Source organism: Neomonachus schauinslandi, chromosome X (genome assembly GCF_002201575.2).
Source record: "Neomonachus schauinslandi chromosome X, ASM220157v2, whole genome shotgun sequence".
NCBI classification, from domain to species: Eukaryota; Metazoa; Chordata; class Mammalia; order Carnivora; family Phocidae; genus Neomonachus; species Neomonachus schauinslandi.
This window is the reverse complement of record NC_058419.1, coordinates 71,195,849-71,213,680: the sequence shown is the minus strand read 5'-3', so window position 1 is coordinate 71,213,680 and position 17,832 is coordinate 71,195,849. Positions and strand designations below refer to the sequence as shown.

General features: G+C 36.3%; 1 protein-coding gene across 10 annotated transcripts in view; it reads left to right on the top strand.

Moving 5' to 3' along the window:
• EDA (ectodysplasin A) overlaps positions 1–17,832 on the top strand; it is a 413,437-nt gene that overhangs the window by 181,489 nt on the left and 214,116 nt on the right. For 3 of the 10 annotated variants that reach the window (XM_021680189.1, XM_021680179.1, XM_021680162.1), the window contains exon 5: positions 11,687–11,696. The exons of the other annotated variants lie outside the window; for them this stretch is intronic. In XM_021680189.1, coding sequence (XP_021535864.1) covers positions 11,687–11,696 — 10 coding nt within the window. The remainder of the gene's footprint in view (positions 1–11,686; positions 11,697–17,832) is intronic. 10 annotated transcript variants of the gene reach the window in all.

Genomic DNA, 17,832 nt, shown 5'->3' with positions numbered 1-17,832 from the left:
GTAACCGAAGTAATTCAGTCAGAGAGACAACCGAGAAACAGATAATTATAGAGAAGAAACAGATGGTTACCAGAGGGGAGAGTAAGGGGTGTTGGGTCAAATAGGTGATAGGGAGTAAGGAATGCACTTGTTGTGATGAGCACCAGGTGATATATGGAATTGTTGACTCACTATTTTGTACACCTGAAATGAATATAACACTATTTTAACTAACTTGAAGTAAAATTAAAACTTTAAATAAATAAATATATGAAACTAGGAAACCTAAGTGATCAAAGATTCAGTAATTTCTTTTTTTTTCCTTTTAAGATTTTTTGAGTGGCTGAAATAATTATGTAAAGCTGATACAGATACTAAGATTTCTGAGATGCATTCATACCAGTGCTTCTGTGAACATTCTCTGAATTAAATGATTTTTATCTTTTTAGCATTTCAAAAAGATAAATTCAAAGATTATTTTTTTAAAAGTTGTGTTAGAAAAATGGTTCTCATACCGTGCTTGATAACTACATCAGTGAGTTATATTGCCTGTAATCATCACTATCCTAATAATCCTATCTTATATGTTATAAAGGATGTGCTTCACTAATATTTCTTTGATATAAAGTAGATAAGATTTCTTATTTCTTTTGAGATATATAACTCAAAGGATCATAGAAATCAGAGTTAAAAACACAGTTTACTCTGCTGAGAAGGATGAGGTTGTGATTTAATTTTTGTCTCCACATCTGTGAAATATTATAAATGGATGCCAACCACCGGTTCTCTTTCTCTCATGTGGACAAAGCTAAAAGAAACAGGCTTAAAGTATATTGGGAGTGTTAAAACAGGCCTAAATTGTATTGAAAGTGTTAAGTTACATGTAAGGAAGAAATGCTCAATAACAAGGTGTATTAAATACTTGATCAGTCAACCAAGGGAGATAGCTGAATCTCACTCCTGAAAAAAACCTTATGAAATAGAATAGGCAATCATCTAACATGATTGAGTAGTGGGATGATGTTCATGTAACTAAAGCGTCTCTAGAGACTCCTTCCAAACTTTGGATTCTGTAAAAATAATTTAATTAAAAACTGTTACCAAACTAAATATGTAGTTTTTAATACCGGGTAGAACAGTTTAATAAATTTACAGTAAGTGTTTACCAAATTCTCATAGAAATCTAGAATACCCTGAAGCCTTATTATAATGTTGTCATAGGATCTTTGTTATTGGTGTTGTTATTTTTAAGTTGTAACATCATTCTAATAGATGAGGAAACTAAGGAACAGAGGTGAAATAACTTGCCTAAGGTCATAAAGTGGCACAAGACTACAACCTACCTCCATTTTTACTCTAAAAATTTAGAGCTTTCGGTCTTATTGTCCTACTGACCCTGGGCTTTCTGTCCTGCAAATGCTTGGAGGTGAGGATTTCTTTTAACAAGGACATTCTGAAACATCCTAACTAATTCCCCTGAGAAATGTCCTGGACCAATTTAATGTCAAATTCTGATCTGTATCAGAGCTACAAGAAGTGTAGGAAGAGCTTCAGCAACCTAGAAATTAAAAAACACTCCAGCTTTCTTTGCCTCTGGAAGGGCCTGTGTAGTTATGTATAGTCAGTCTCCCCCACTACACTCAAAGGAACCATATCTGCTTTTTCTCACTATTGAATCTACAGTGCTTGGCACAGAGAAGGTACTCAAGTATCTGTTGAATGAGTGAATATACGAATGAAATTAACCTTTTAATTATCAATCTGATATGTATTGTGGCACTGGGCCACTCACTGTTTTTGAAGTGGGTACATTCTCTTGTTTTCCAAAATGCCTTGCCAAGATAAATCATTTTTATTTATTTTTTACCCTCTCTTCTTATAAAAGTGAAACAAAGGTAAACTAAACTAAAAACCATTTTACTTTTTCCCAGGTAAGAGCTTCCATATTGGTTTGCCTTTATGGTAAAGCCAAACTCACTGCAATAATTAACAGCACGTGCTGTTAAAATCACCAACACAAAATGCTTTAATTAAGCAAGCACGAGCTCAGGATGCTGGTTGAAGTTAAGCAGCTGTGGTCCCTGCTTAAACTCTAACCCAAACATTCCTGATCAGGACATGCTATATCTGAAAAGTAATCAAAGCTTTACAAATAACAAATAGGTATCCTAAATTATTTACACACATTTGTTTGACTTGGTATATAATGTGCTCTAATATAGGAAAGCCCAAAATACAAAAATCTGAATTTTAAGATGAACAATCAAGGTTTAGTTTACAGCATATCTATCATTTATTGACTCCCTACCTACCATGTGCTAGGTAATATGCTGGAGGATCTGTGTGTTAGTTTTCTAACTCTCACATAAACCTTGTATGATAGGCATTATTCTCAATATACAGAGAAATTATTTAGGAGAAGTTAAGTATTTTGCCATTTGCCACATTGTAAATAAAACAGAATTCTAGGCCAGGTTACCTGATTTGATAATGTATGATTTTTCTATTGTACCATCTACCTTGTGTGATGTAGTAGAGGGAACACTGGAAATATAATCAAAATATCTGAATTTCAGAACTTATTCTGCCTTGAAGAAGTCACCTGATCACACTAGACTTCAGCTTTTCCATTTATATAATGGAAAAGATCAATTATTGTCAATGTTAAGGCATGCTTGTGGTGGCAGTATTTCCTAAATGAATAGTCTTAACTTGTTCTATGAAGAAGAGAGAGTATGTATTAGTGGGATTATCAACATAACTAAGGCCTTTTTGTATTTTGTTGGAAGTGCACGTTTATTCATCTAACAAATATTGGTTGAGTACTTAGAATATGCAAGGCACTGTGCTAAATGCTGGAATGGTGTGGAGATAAAAAAGACAATCCCACCTTCACTGAGCTTACAACAATTTAGGGGGAGAGAGAAACATCAGAAATCACCAATAAATGTAAAATTTACAACTGTGTTACATGCTTCAAAAGAGAGAATATAATGCCATGAAACCATATGATAGCATGCCTTGATTCAGTCATGACAATGATCAAGACTTTCCTGAGGAAGTGATACGACTAACATCTGAAGGAAGAGTAAGAGTTAACAGACAGGGAGGGGGATAGGTAAGATAGTTCCAAGCACAGGGAATGACATGTGCAAGGTCCTGTGGTAGGAGGGAGCATGGTGAATTTGGACAAATGAAAGGATTTAAGTATAGCTGGAGTAGAGAGAGGAAGAGGGAGAGAGTGAAGCAAGAGGAGGTTTTAAGTTTAGGTAGAGACTAAACCATGCCAAGACTCATAGGCCATGTTAAGAATGAGGTTAAATTCCATTTAAATCCAATTTGCTTTGGACTTTATGAAAAAGAAATGATGCAATTTTATATTGTATACTTATGTTTACCCAGTGGTTTTACAGAGAAATTATGTGGTTATATGCCCTCCACACCTCAAACAATTAAGAGTAAACAGTAGTTGGAAATGTGACTGAGTAATGAATGACATACAGTTGTAAATGGGAACTAGTAAGAAAATTCTATTTCAATAAGGGGAATTAAAATCCCTGACATTTAGTATCTTAAGAGGATTCAGTCCACTAAGTAGGCAAAATTTAAAATATAATACGTATGTTTTGAACAACTGTTGTACAAGATACTGTTAAATAAGAAAAATAATACTGTATATGAGTAAGAGCTAAAGTGACTGGGACAGGTAAGTGCTGATGCAAGCAGGAGAGAGAAGAAATGGCTGTGGGCTAGCATAGTCTGGGAAAACATTATCAAGATGATTCAACTTGAATTCATCCCTGAATCCTGGGTAGGATATAGATTACTGGAAAAGGACACCTCTACCATGTTTCAAAAACACAAATAATAAATTCAGATTTTGGAGCATAGAAGGGAAGCACGTGATTTCTTAGCCTTTACCTCTGCTACCACAATTCTCCCATCCAGGGTAAATAATCTAATGACAGTTGAGGAGTTATTTCCTAGACTAGAACTTCTGTATGTCTCCCTATCAACCAGTTCTAATGCCAAACACTTTCAAAGTATGGAAGTTCCTTCGAGACCATATGGTCTACTTCCTTAAATGAATAGACTGAGAAACAGGCTCCTGAAATGCATTGGATCAGAGCAACCAGTGTCCACCCATCTGATCACTAACAGGGAATACCACTTAGAGAATTGGTAGCACGAGAACATCTGAATGTATCAGTATAAAGAATGTGAACTTTGAAATCAGAAGACCTGGCTTCCCAATCCTGATATTGCCAAAGACCCTTGAATAGGTCACATAATATCTCTGAACTTAATTTACTTCAAGTATATTTTATTTGATAAAATTTCAAACAACCTAAACTTATGCCTAAAGGAACTAGAAAAAGAAGAACAATCAAAATTCCAAACCAGCAAAAGGAAGGAAATAATAAAGATTAGAGAAGAAATAAATGATGTAGAACCTAAAAAAAACCAATAGAACAAATCAGTGAAACCGGGAGCTTGTTCTCTAAAAGATCAACAAAATCGATAAACCTCTAGCCAGACTCAAATCAAAAGAGAGAGAGAGAGAGGGAAGACTTAAATAAAATTACAAATGAAAGAGGAGAAATAACAACTAATACCACAGAAATACAAAAACTTTTAAGAGAATGTTATGAAAAATTATATGCCAACAAATTGGACAACCTAGAAGACATGAATAAATTCCTAGAAACATATAACCTACCAAAAGTGAAGCAGGAAGAAATGGAAAATTTGTACAGACCAATTTCCAGCAAGGAAACTGCATCAGTAATCAAAAAATACTCAAAAAACAAAAGACCAGGACCAGACATATTCACAGGTGAATTCCACCAAATAAAAGATGAGTTAATACCTATTCTTCTCAAACTATTCCAAAAAAAATAGAAAAGGAAGGAAAACTTCCAAATTCATTCTATGAGGCCAGCATTATCCTGTTACAAAAACCAGATAAACACACCACAAAAAAAAAAAAAAGAAAGAAAGAAAAGAAATACAGGCCAATACCTCTGATGAACATAGAAGCAAAAATCCTCGATAACATATCAGCAGACTGACTCCAACAGTACATTAAAAAAACATCATTCACCATGATCAAGTGGAATCTATTCCTCAGTTGCAAGGGTGGTTTAATATTTGCAAATCACTCAATGGGAAATCAATAAGGGAAAGGATAAAAACCATATGATCGTTTCAATAGATGCAGAAAAAGCATTTGACAAAGTACAACATCCATTCATCATACCATGAAACCAAAGTAGATTTAGAGGGAGCAGACCTCAACATAATAAAGGCCTTATATGAAAAACCCACAGATAACATCATCATCAGTGGGGAAAAATGGAGAGCTTTTCCCCTAAGGTCAGGAACAAGACAAGGATGTCCACCCTCATCACTTTCATTCAACATAGTACTGGAAGTCCTAGCCACAGCAATCAGACAACAAAAAGAAAAAAAGGCATCCAAATTGGTAATTAAGAAGTAAAATTTTCACTACTAGCAGATGACATGATACTTTATATAGAAAACCCTGAAGACTCCACCAAAAAACTACTAGAACTGATAAATGAATTCAGGATAAAAAATGAATGTATAGAAATCTGTTGCATTTCTGTACATTAATAATGAAGCAGCAGAAAGAGAAATTTAACAATCCCATTTACATTTGCAACAAACATAATTAGGTTACATATGAATAAACCTAACCAAAGAGGTGAAGGACCTGTATTCTGAAAACTATAAAACACTGATGGAGGATACTGAAGATGACACAAAGAAATGGAAAGACATTCCATGCTCATGGATTGAAAGAACAAATATTGTTAAAAATGTCTATACTATCCAAAGCAATCTACACTTTTCATGCAATCCCTATCAGAATGCCAACATCATTTTTCACAGGGCTAAAATAGACAATCCTAAAATTTATATGGAATGACAAACATCCCAAATAGCCAAAGCAGTCTTGAAAAACAAAATTGGAGGTGTCACAATTCCAGACTTCAAGTTATATTACAAAGCTGTAATGGTATGGTATGGTAAAACAGTATGGTACTGGCACATAAATAGACACATAGATCAATAGAACAGAATAGAAAGCCCAGAAATAAACCTACAACTATATGGTCAATTAATCTTCAACAAAGGAGGCAAGAATATCCGATGGGAAAGACAGTCTCTTCAAAAATGGTGTAGGGAAAACTAGACATCTATTTTCAAAAGAATGAAATTGGACCACTTTCTTACACCATACACAAAAATAAACACAAAATGGATTAAGGACCTGGAGTGCCTGGGTGTCTCAGTCAGTTGAGCATCCGACTCTTTAGCTCAGGTCATGATCTTGGGGTTGTGGGATTAAACCCTGCATGGGGCTCTGCACTGTGCCTGGAGTCTCCGTTAAGAGTCTCTCTCTCTCTCTCTTTCTCTTCCCCCTCCCTCCCCTCTCCCCATGCCCCTCCCCCACTCTCTCTCAAAGAAAAAAAATGGATAAGGACCTAAATGTGAGACCTGAAAACATAAAAATCTTAGAAGAGAGCCCAGTCAGTAATTTCTCTGATACCGGTTGTAGCAGCATCTTTCTAGAAATGTCTTTGGAGGCAAGGGAAACAAAAGCAGTATTGGCACTACAGCAAAATAAAAAGCCTCTGCACAGCAAAGGAAATAACAAACAAATCTAAAGAGAAGCTTCTGACTGAGAGAAGATATTTGCAAGTGATAGATCCAGTAAAGCATTATCGTCCAAAATGTATAAAGAACTTAAGGGGCGCCTGGGTGGCTCAGTTGGTTAAGCGACTGCCTTCAGCTCAGGTCATGATCCTGGAGTCCCGGGATCGAGTCCCGCATCGGGCTCCCCGCTCTGCGGGGAGTCTGCTCCTCCCTCTGACCCTCCTCCCTCTCATGTGCTCTCTCTTTCTCTCTCAAATAAATAAATAAAAATCTTTAAAAAAAAATTTAAAAAGAACTTAAAATACCCAACACCCAAGAAACAAATAATCTGATTAAAAATGGCAGAAAACATGAACAGACATTTCTCCAAAGACATACAGATGACCAACAGACACATGAAAGGATGCTCAACACTAGTCATCATCAGTGAAATACAAATCGAAACTACCATAAAATACCACCTCACACCTGTCAGAATGGTTAAAATTAACACAGGAAACAACAGATGTTGGCGAGGATGCAGAGAAAAAGGAACACCCTCTTGCACTGTTTGTGGGAATGCAAACTGGTGCAGCCACTCTGGAAAACAGTATGAAGGTTCCTCAAAAAAATTAAAAATAGAACTGTCTTATGATCCAGGAATTGCACTACTGGGTATTTACTAAAGAATGTGAAAATACTAAACCAAAGGGATATATGCATCCCTATGTTATTTATTTTTTAAATTTTACTTAGCATACAGTACAATATTGGTTTGTGGAATAGAATTCAGTGATTCATCACTTACATGCAACACCCATTGCTCATCCCAACAAGGACCCTCTTCAATACCCATTTCCCATCCAACCCATCTCCCACCCACCCTCCTACATCAGCCCTCAGGTTGTTCTCTATCATTAAGATTACCTTATGGTTTGTATCCCAATCTCCTTTCTTTCTTTTCCCCTTCCCATATGTTCATTTGTTTTCTGTCCAAAATTCCACATATGAATGAAATCATATAGTATTTGTCTTTCTCTGACTGACTTATTTCACTTAGCATACATTCTAGCTCCATCCATGTCGTTGCAAATGACAAGATTTCATTCTTTTTTTTTTTTATCAACCTATAATGTATTATTTGTTTCAGGGGTACAGGTCTGTGGACAAGATTTCATTCTTTTTGATGGCTGAATGATATTCCATTATATATATATACGTGTATGTAGACCACATCTTCTTTATACATTCATCATTCAATGGACATTTGGGCTCTTTCCATAGTTTGGCTGTTTACAGTGCTGCCATAAACATCAGGGTGCATGTGCCCCTTGAATCTGTATTTTTGTATCCTTTGGGTAAATACCTAGTAGTACAATTGCTGGATCTTAGGGTAGTTCTATTTTTAACTTTTTGAGGAACTTCCAAACCATTCTCCAGAGTGGCTGCACCAGTTTACATTCCTACCAACTGTGCAAGAGGGTTCCCCTTTCTCTGCATCATTGCCAACACCTGTCATTTCTTTTGTTGTTAATTTTAGCCATTCTGACAGGTGTGAGGTGGTATCTCATTGTAGTTTTGATTTGTATTTCCCTGATGATCATGCACCCCTATGTTTATTGCAGCATTATTTACAATAGCCAAACTATGGAAGCAGCCCAGGTGTCCATTGATAGATGAATGGGTAAAGAAGATGTGGTATATATATACAATGCAATATTATTCAGTCATAAAAAAAGAGCAAAATATTGGCATTTGCAACAACATGGATGGTTCTGGAGAGTATAATGCTAAGTGAAATAAGCCAGTCAGAGAAAGACAAGTACCATATGATTTCACTTATATGTGGGATTGTAAGAAAGAAAACAAAGGGGAAAAGAAAGAGATAAACCAAAAAACAGACTCTTAACTATAGAGAGCAAACAGATGGTTATCAGACGGGAGGTGGGTGTGGGTATAGGTGAAATAGGTGAAGGAGAATAGGAGTACACTTATCTTTATGATCATTGAGTAATGTATGGAACTGTTGGATCAATGTATTGTATACCTGTAACTAGATTAACATTGTTCACTGAAATTAAAATTTTTTTAAAATAAAATATTTTTAAAATTCCTTCCAGTATAAAAATGGGAATAAGAATAATACTTCTACAAATGGGTATAAGGGGTAAGTAAAATTATAACTTAGAGTTTTTATAGTAAAAAAATATTTTGTAAATTCTGAGACCTTATGCAAATATAAATTCTTGTCATGACAGGATACACCAATCCAAATTGTATAACCAATGACAGCAACTGTATTGACCTTAGAGTTGTATTTTGGCTTCCTCTTCTTTTATTTTCCCTATTTTAATTTTGTTATTTTTATTATTTATATATTGTATATTTTTTGTACGTCATTTATTAGAGGGATAGTATACAAATTTCAACCAAAGGAAAAGACCCATACAGCAGTGTCAAGGATGACTCCAAACATAAAGCTTTCATTGTCCTCAGTATGAGTTACCCTCCTTGCATCAATACGTATCAACACTAAATATTGACAACCCAGGAAATCTCACCTAAGCTTCCATGTCCAGACTTCTTACTGGGTCTTCATTACATAGACTTGATTGATTGATTGCCCATGTGACTGAACTCAGTCTTTGGGTCATCTGATACTACATGACCCAAAGCCTCCATCCTAAGTGATATGGCTTGTCTTTCTAGCATGGCCAGCCCCCATTCTAAGATTCTCAGGTATGTAATATATCTGCACTCCTTGAAAAAATTGGATGCATTTAAGGTCTTGCTGACAAAGATCTTACAACAGGGCTATTGACATACCCTATGGGTAGCCAGGTGTATTTTATCCCTTTGAAGGTGAAGGCAAACTGCAGTTGAGAGGATATTGAAAGTGGCACTGAATATTAACCAAATCTATGAAAACAAAATATTTTCCAGTTCTTGGAGTCAGTAATTTTAATATTGTGTTGGGGAACCTTAATTAGGAGTACTATGTCAGCAGGTTGGTCGTAATCCACTGTTAAATGTCATTTATTTTTATCAGGTATAGGCATTGACCAAATTGGGCTATTGAAGGGGAAGACAATAGGAATAATGGCCTCTTTATTCAGTAGGCCTTGTATAATGGGTCTTAATTCCTATAGGCCACTTTTTAATCATATTGGGCCATATTAACTATTTTAACTATGGGTGGATGGTCCTTTGTGTATGATTTGTCAAGCTTATTGTAAGTGCCAAATAATTCTATTTCAGTCTACTATTTTTTTTTAAGATCTTATTTATTTGTGTGAGAGAGAGCAGAAGTAGGGGGAGAGGGGCAGAGGGAGAGGGAGAAGCAGACTCCCCGCTGAGCAGGGAGCCTGATGCGGGACTTGATCCTAGGAAGGTATCATGACCTGAGCCATAGGCAGCTTAACCCACTGAGCCACTCAGGCGCCCTCAGTCTGTTACTCTTTTAAGTCAGAGCATCAATGTCCACTATGGGATATTTTAGGCCAGGGAGCACTATGACCATGAGGAATTTAGGCAAGTTAAGAGTTACAGTGGTTAAAGTGAGGCATACCTGTTTGTCCTCTATTTTATGTTTGGTAATTCCCCTCAGGGGTACTTTGTTTCTATTTCGTGGGATCTTCAGGTATAATTATAACTAGAGACCCAGTATTGATTAAGTCTATGAAGATTTGCCAAGTGGTACATCTTGATAGATGTTAAAATTAATTTAGAACCTAAGTTGTAAAGCAAAGGCCAATTGATACCCTGTTTACCTTTCTATTGCATAAATTGTTTTTAGCAAATTTTAGATTTCTAACTGTGGTAAAACCATGGACCTCCATTTTAGTTTCTGTTTTCTTTCCCTTTATCAAGGTTTTTGTTTGTTTGTTTGTTTATTTTTTGCCATTATTGGACATACTTTGAGGGGAAGAAGGTTCTGTCTGCCCTGCTTGTATTTATAAGTTTATTCCTCCAGAGAGTCTCAATTCAGTGACACCAGGGTTAAGGGCCCCTCCCATGGTGATTATTGATTTACTCGATTTAAAGACCTTGGGCTTAAGTCACGTTTGAATTAAGCTCTTGGTATATTGACAAGCCATGGTCCTCAACTGAACCAGTCTTTGTTGTTCCCCTTTGCATTTGTCCAATAGGATAATGGTGTCTGCTGGACCTTTTTTTTTTTTTAAGATTTTTTTTTTTTTTTATTCATGAGAGAGCGAGAGAGAAAGGCAGAGGGAGAAGCAGGCTCCCAAGGAGCAGGGAGCCCAATGTGGGACTCGATCCCAGGACCCTGAGATCATGACCTGAGCCGAAGGCAGACGCTTAACCATCTGAGCCACCCAGGCTCCCTGGACCTTTTAAAAAGGTTGAAATAAAGCATCCACAGCTGATTTTCATAAGGGCCTGTGCTACTGTGTGCTACAGTGTTCCTCTATAACCATGAGGATCAAGATGTTCTTTGGTGACGTAGCAGCAGAAGCAGTAGCAAAGGCATTCAGTAGGGTCCTAGTGAGCCATCTGATTTTCAGAGTGTGGACTTCAGCATGCCACATGCTGACTACTCTTCTTCGCATTACCAACCACCTAACGGGCCCACATATTGTACAGCATCTAGTTTTTCTTCTAAACACTCTATAAAATGAGGGCCAATCCTCATTAAGACATACAATCAATGGTCATAGGGTAAAAGTCATTTCCCTGAGCCTAGCACTAGCCATGCCTTATGCTAGAATCAAAACATATGATTCAATATTAAATACACAGATAGACCCTGGCTGATAGACACAACCCAGAGCTACTTTAAGGAGGGTCCCAAACCCATACTCCTATCCTTAAATGTCACTTACTGAAACTTCTGCTTTAGGTTGGTTAGATCTGTAACAGGCTCAGTAGGACTTGGCAAACACAGTATAGCACAGCATCACACATAGCACAAGTTGGACAGCAGGTCGTAGCAAGGCTCAAAGTGTACCCTGGCCAGCAGACAGCAAGCCAAAAGCAAGAGAATATAGACCCCCCCAGGTGGTGATGGTAATTGCCTCAGCAGCCTACTCACAGTACCAGTTGTCTTGTAGTTTCCCTGCCACATTTACACTAAAAGGTTATGAAAAGGTTTATAACTCATATAATGAGGTTTTCTGGGGAGAGCAAGACTGAGTCCCAAGCCAGTCTGAAATGGCTTGAGTAAAGGGAAAGGCAAGTGGCTTTGGTTTTGATGGTGGTTAGGTGATAAGCCTGAGATGGGGTTTATTGTGCTATGATTTGCATGGTTTGAACTTCCCTGTCAGCACCATGAGAAGGACTGCCCTGGCCTTTCTTAATAGTTTGCCCTGATGTGGGGCAAAAAAAGGAAAAAGAAGGAGGGATGGAGCTCAAAAACTACCATTGGTAATACATCAAAAATGATGTCAGACTCTATTATAATTTCCATCCCTAAAAATAAATCCCAGCACTACTAGTAGAAGGCAAAGTTGAAGCTTGCAAGCTAAACAAAAAGCCTAGAATGAAAAGGAAAACATGTGCAGAAGCTTTTTATTTTTTATTTTTAAGTCCCAATAGTTTATTTTTGCTTTTGTTACCCTTGCCTCAGGATACAAATCTAGAATGAAGGTGCTATGGCCAATGTCAAAGAAGTTACTGCTTGTGTTATCTTCTAGGATTTTTTATGGTTTCAGGTCTCACATTTAGGTTCTTAATCCGTTTTGAATTTATGTTTATGTATAGTATAAGAAAGTGGTCCAGTTTTATTCTTTTGCATGTAGCTGTTCAGTTTTCCCAGCACCATTTTTGAAGATACTGTCTTTTTCCCATTGGATATTCTTTCCTGCTTTGTTGAAAATTAATTGACCATATAGTTGTGGGTTCATTTCCAGGTTTTCTATTCTTTTCCATTGATCTATGTGTCTTTTTTTGTGCCAGTACCATACTATTTAGATTACTACAGCTTTGTAATATAACTTGAAATCTGGAATTATGATGCCACCAGCTCTGCATTTCTTGTTCAAGATTGCTTTGGCTATTCAGGGTCTTTTATGGTTCCATACAAATTTTAGGATTGTTTGTTGTAGCTCTGTTAAAAATGCTGTTGGTATTTTGATAGGGACTTCATGAAATGTGTAGATTTCTTTGGACAGTATAGACATTTTAACAATATTTGTTCTTCTAATCCATGAGCATGGAATGTCTTTCCATTTGTTTGTGTCCTCTTCAATTTCTTTCATCAGCATTTTATAGTTTTCGGATACGGTTCTCCCAACTCTTTGTTAGGTTTATTCCTAGGTATCTGCACAGCAAAGGAAACAATCAACAAAACTAAAAGGCAACCTCTGGAATGGGGGCAGATATTTGCAAATAACATCTGATAAAGGGTTAGTATCCAAAATATATAAAGAATTTATAAAACTCAACACTGAAAATATGAATAATTCAATTAAAAAATGGGTAGAAGATATGAATAAACATTTTTACAAAGAAGACATACCAAAGGGCAACACACACTTGAAAGGTGCTCAACCACTGATCATCAGGGAAATAACAAATCAAAGCTACAATGAAATATCATCTTACACCTGTCAGAATGGTAAAATCAACAACACAAAAACACCAGGTGTTGGTGAGGATGTAGAGGACAAGGAATCCTGTTGCACTGTTGATGGGAATGCAAACTGGTTCAGCTACTCTGGAAAACAATATGGAGTTTCCTCAAAACGTTAAAAATAGAACTACTCTATGATCCAACAATTGCACTACTAGGTATTTATCCAAAGAATACAAAAATGCTAATTCAAAGGGATACAGGCACCCTGATGTTCATATCAGCATTATCCATAATAGACAAATTATGGAAACAGCCCAAGTGTCCATTGACTGATGAATCAAGAAAGAAGATGAGGTGTATATTTCACTCATATGTAGAATTTAAGAAACAAAACAAATGAGCAAAGGGGAACAAAAGGGAGGGGCAAACCAAGAAACAGACTCTTCACTATAGAGAACAAACTGACGTTTACCAGAATGCAGGTGGGTGGGGGGATGGGTAAAATAGGTGTTGGGAATAAGGAGTGCACTTGTTGTGATGAATACCAGGTGTTGTATGAAGTGTTGAATCACTGTGTTATACACCTGAAACTAATATTAGTCAGTACTGTATGTTAACTAACTGGAATTTAAATAAAATCTTAAAAAAAAGTTAAGTTAAAATATCAGTTTTTTAAAAAACTAGTGTTTTAATGTACTGATACTAAGAATCTCAGATTTTTTATTAAATTCATTCACCTTTTTTGCCGTTATGCTGAAAATTAAAATGCAGTGGTGATACTTATTTACCTTCCACTATGTAATTCTCTTTTTAGGGGTCCTATGTTGCATTAATATCATGTTTTATCTTGAAAACACATGTTTTCATTTGTAAATATTTCGTATCTATCTTAAAATAAAGCCAAATATTGCCTCAAAGAAGCCAAGACCTCTGGTCTGCATGGAATGTCTTCTATACTACAAACTAGTATAGTATAGTATAGTATAGTATAGTATAGTATAGTATAGTATAGTATAGTATAGTATAGTATAGTACAGTATTGTGTGCTTTTTATTCTGTGTTTCATATTTTCTTCTATAAATTGATCCATCCAACAAAATGTTTTTAATCTATTAGATAGATGTTGAATGAGGTGCTAAGAGTACAAAGCTGAATAAGGCATGGTCCCTTCTCTCAAAGAGCTCACAGTCTGATGGGGGACATATATGTCTGCAATTGCAGTATGGTATGATAATTGCCATATTAGAAGTATTCACGTGGTGCTAGGAATAATAATTATAAGGATAATAATCTTTACTATCCTCCTCACCAGAAGGGGAATAAACTGAGAGCAACCATATTAAAATACTTTGGGATGTATAAAGCTAAACACAAGTATAAACAAATACCCTGCATCCTTTCATCTAATTTATTCAGTTTGAGCTTAAGTACTTAGAGATTTTGGTACTCTTAAAATGTATTTTTGGAATTAGAATTACTTTGGGGCAGTATTTAATGTATTTCTAATTAAGATTCAATTTTAGTTTCCAGTGTGACATTCTCCAGATTATGGAACTTGTGTGTTCCTCTTAGCATAAAGGCTGAACGCTGCTGCAGCAAATGACACAACTGTGCAGAGTATAACACTATAAAATTATGGTTTCTAAAGACCTCAACTGGGCCTTTAGCATACCATTTAGCAATTCTTAGGACACCATTTAGCAATTCTTGTATGTATCCCTAATTATTCCCCTCTCCTCTTAGCAGTGGCTGCCATTGCAAACTTTATTACCTTTCCCATGACCACTGTTCCATGCATTCTCTTTGATATAACCCCTGCTAGCCTCATCAATCTTACCTCCCCATTCTCTAAGACACAGTTTTGCTCTATCCCTATCTAACTATTGAGTGGCCCATGTTGTTTTAGGTATCCGTACCTTTGCACCTTTGCCTGGAATCTACTGCTAACACCAAACTTAACTTCTGCTTTTGTCAAGACTCAGCTCCACTATCTCAACTCTGCGAGGCCTTCTTTGACAACCCAAGCATACCTGGTGACTCCATCCCTTGCACCACCACTAGACAGAGTATTTTCTGCGTACTATAGACTGTATTATACTCTATTGCACTTGTTTAGTTTTACAACTATCTCCTCTAATAAACTGCAAAGTCCTAGGGAGCAGGTACTATCTCATTTATTTTTGAATACCCAGCTCCTATTATAGTGCCTGGCACAAATACTTTCTGAGGGAGGAAAGGGAAGAAAGCAACATAAATATTAGAAGTATACAGCTTCTTTGAGAACACAAAACCACTTTTTAAATTACTTTCAAACTTTTAAGTTAATTTTCAATGGTATATCCCTGTTTCCTTTCTCTCTCAACCTTTAGGAAAATTTCTTTCCATTTAATAGATGCTGAAAAGGTTTTTTTTTAGGAACTTTAACAAAGACATCTGTCTGACAGCTGTATACCATCTGTGCTTTCGGGCCTGGATAAAAACATCTGGCTACTTGAGAATAGAAGCTCTGTACTAAAGGAGTTTTCCAGCATGGTGGTGATTAGTATTCTACAAATATGCCTTGCATTGTCCCACTTTGACATGATAATGTATACAATTTGTCCCTCTAAATTATGAAGTTTCTTTTCGCTTGTGTACCACAATGAAGGTAAAAACATGTATTCACATTTTGCTACATTTGCCCATAAAGATTGCTTTTGTAGGAAAACATCACAGTAAAATTAGGTGATTAATGCAGAGGAGTATGTGCATGTGTACCCACTCATTTATGCTGTTAGGCAACAACCTATACTACACAGAAATTTCTCTTCAAACAAAATGAAGTCCAAACATCCTTTTCTTTATTTCTCTGATTTGGAAATACCTCAGAGAGTATTTCCATAAAAAATACTTGGAGTAAATGGAGTATAAAAGACCTTATTTTCTGTGTCAAAATGCCTGCAGTGCTATCTAGCTATATTTAACTCTCCTTGATAAGCCTCCTCTAAACTTGTACAGACTAATTCTGAAAAACATCTTATTAGTTATCATGATTAGCATTACACACACACACACACACACACACACTGTTTATTCCAAGTGTTCTGCCTTTAATAAAACTGAGTGGCTATCAATAATGATGGCGTTTGAATTTCCAAAACTATGTTCAAATACCATATATCTCAGATTTCACAAGTGTGATCCAAATTCATCTAATATCATTTATGTTATCTTCTGTTATCAAGGAATAAAATATAGGGGCACCTGGGTGGCTCAGTTGGTTAAATGTCAGACTCTTGATTTCCACTTAGGTCATGATCTCAGGGTTGTGAGGTTGAGCCCCATATCACGCCCTGCGTGGAGCCTGCTTAAGATTCTCCCTCTTCCTCTGCCCCTCCCACCTGTCTCTCTCTCTCTCTCTCTATATATATATATATAAATCTTATATGATTAGTTTCAGTAATCATTTAAGAGCTTAAATGATTAGTCTCAGTAATCATTTAAGAGAAACATGAATTTGGTAATTACTCTTCATTAGCTTAATTTTAATATTAGCACAGGATTGACAGCAATTCAAATTCTAGTGCCATGATTCTGACGTGTGTGTGTGTGTGTATAAAGAGTTAGCATACAGATGGAAGTCTGATATGTTAGCATGTGGTTAATAAAATGAGGTAGAATGACAGTGGTGCCCATTACAACACATTTTTTCTCCTGGGTGCCCATTATGTTGTATCTATACCTGTTATAGAACACTTAAGTCTATGACTCTTGCTTCCACCAGAGTGCAAGTTTCTTGAGAGACAGGCCATTTTTAATTCAATTTTAAATCTTCCTAGCACCTAACATCATGCATATCAAGTGATCATCACATGACTGTTGAGGATGTTTAGTGAGTATACCACACTCTGTCATTGAGAATTGGGGCCCTCTCTAGCCAAAGGTTGACGATGTGGGTCCTAGAGCAGAGCACTGAGGGGCAATATAATACTTGCCTTTGAATATTTGAAGAGGAAGAACTAGAGTCAATAAGGGAGACTGGCAACATACCGATTTCAACTCAGATTAAGAAAAGCTTTCTAGTATCTGAGATGCCTCACAATTGAGTGGGATGCTTTAAACACTGAAGGTGTTTAAGCAGTAGAACAATGACTATCTATGTGGAATACATTGTGTGGGAGATTAGACTAAATGAGTTTTAACATCCTTCTATGATTCTCTTAAAGTTGGAAAGGCATTGAGTGGTAGTCATGTTTCCTGATATATTTTTATTAGCCCATCAGTGAAACAGTTTTCTTCACTTTTTTTACATTGTTACATTATCTTATTCAGTGACAGCCAGTGTACTCTTTGCCTTTTTCTGTTTGCTCTGCCCATAGTATTCTTCTCCTAGATAGAGCTTCAAATAACAGTGCCATTTTTTATCACCCATACCTCGTCAAATGCCATCACTTCAAAAAGGCCTTCCCTCACCATCCAATTTAAAATAGCACCCCCATCATCATTCCCCATTACTCTCTATCATTTAACTTTATTTCTTTCAGATAAATAATTATACTCTGTGATTTTCTTATTTGTTTTTTTTCCATATTTCATTGCTCAAATATAAGCCCCATGAAGGTATAAACCATGTCTGTCTTATTCATAAGTAAATCCCTAGTTTCCAGCACAGTGCC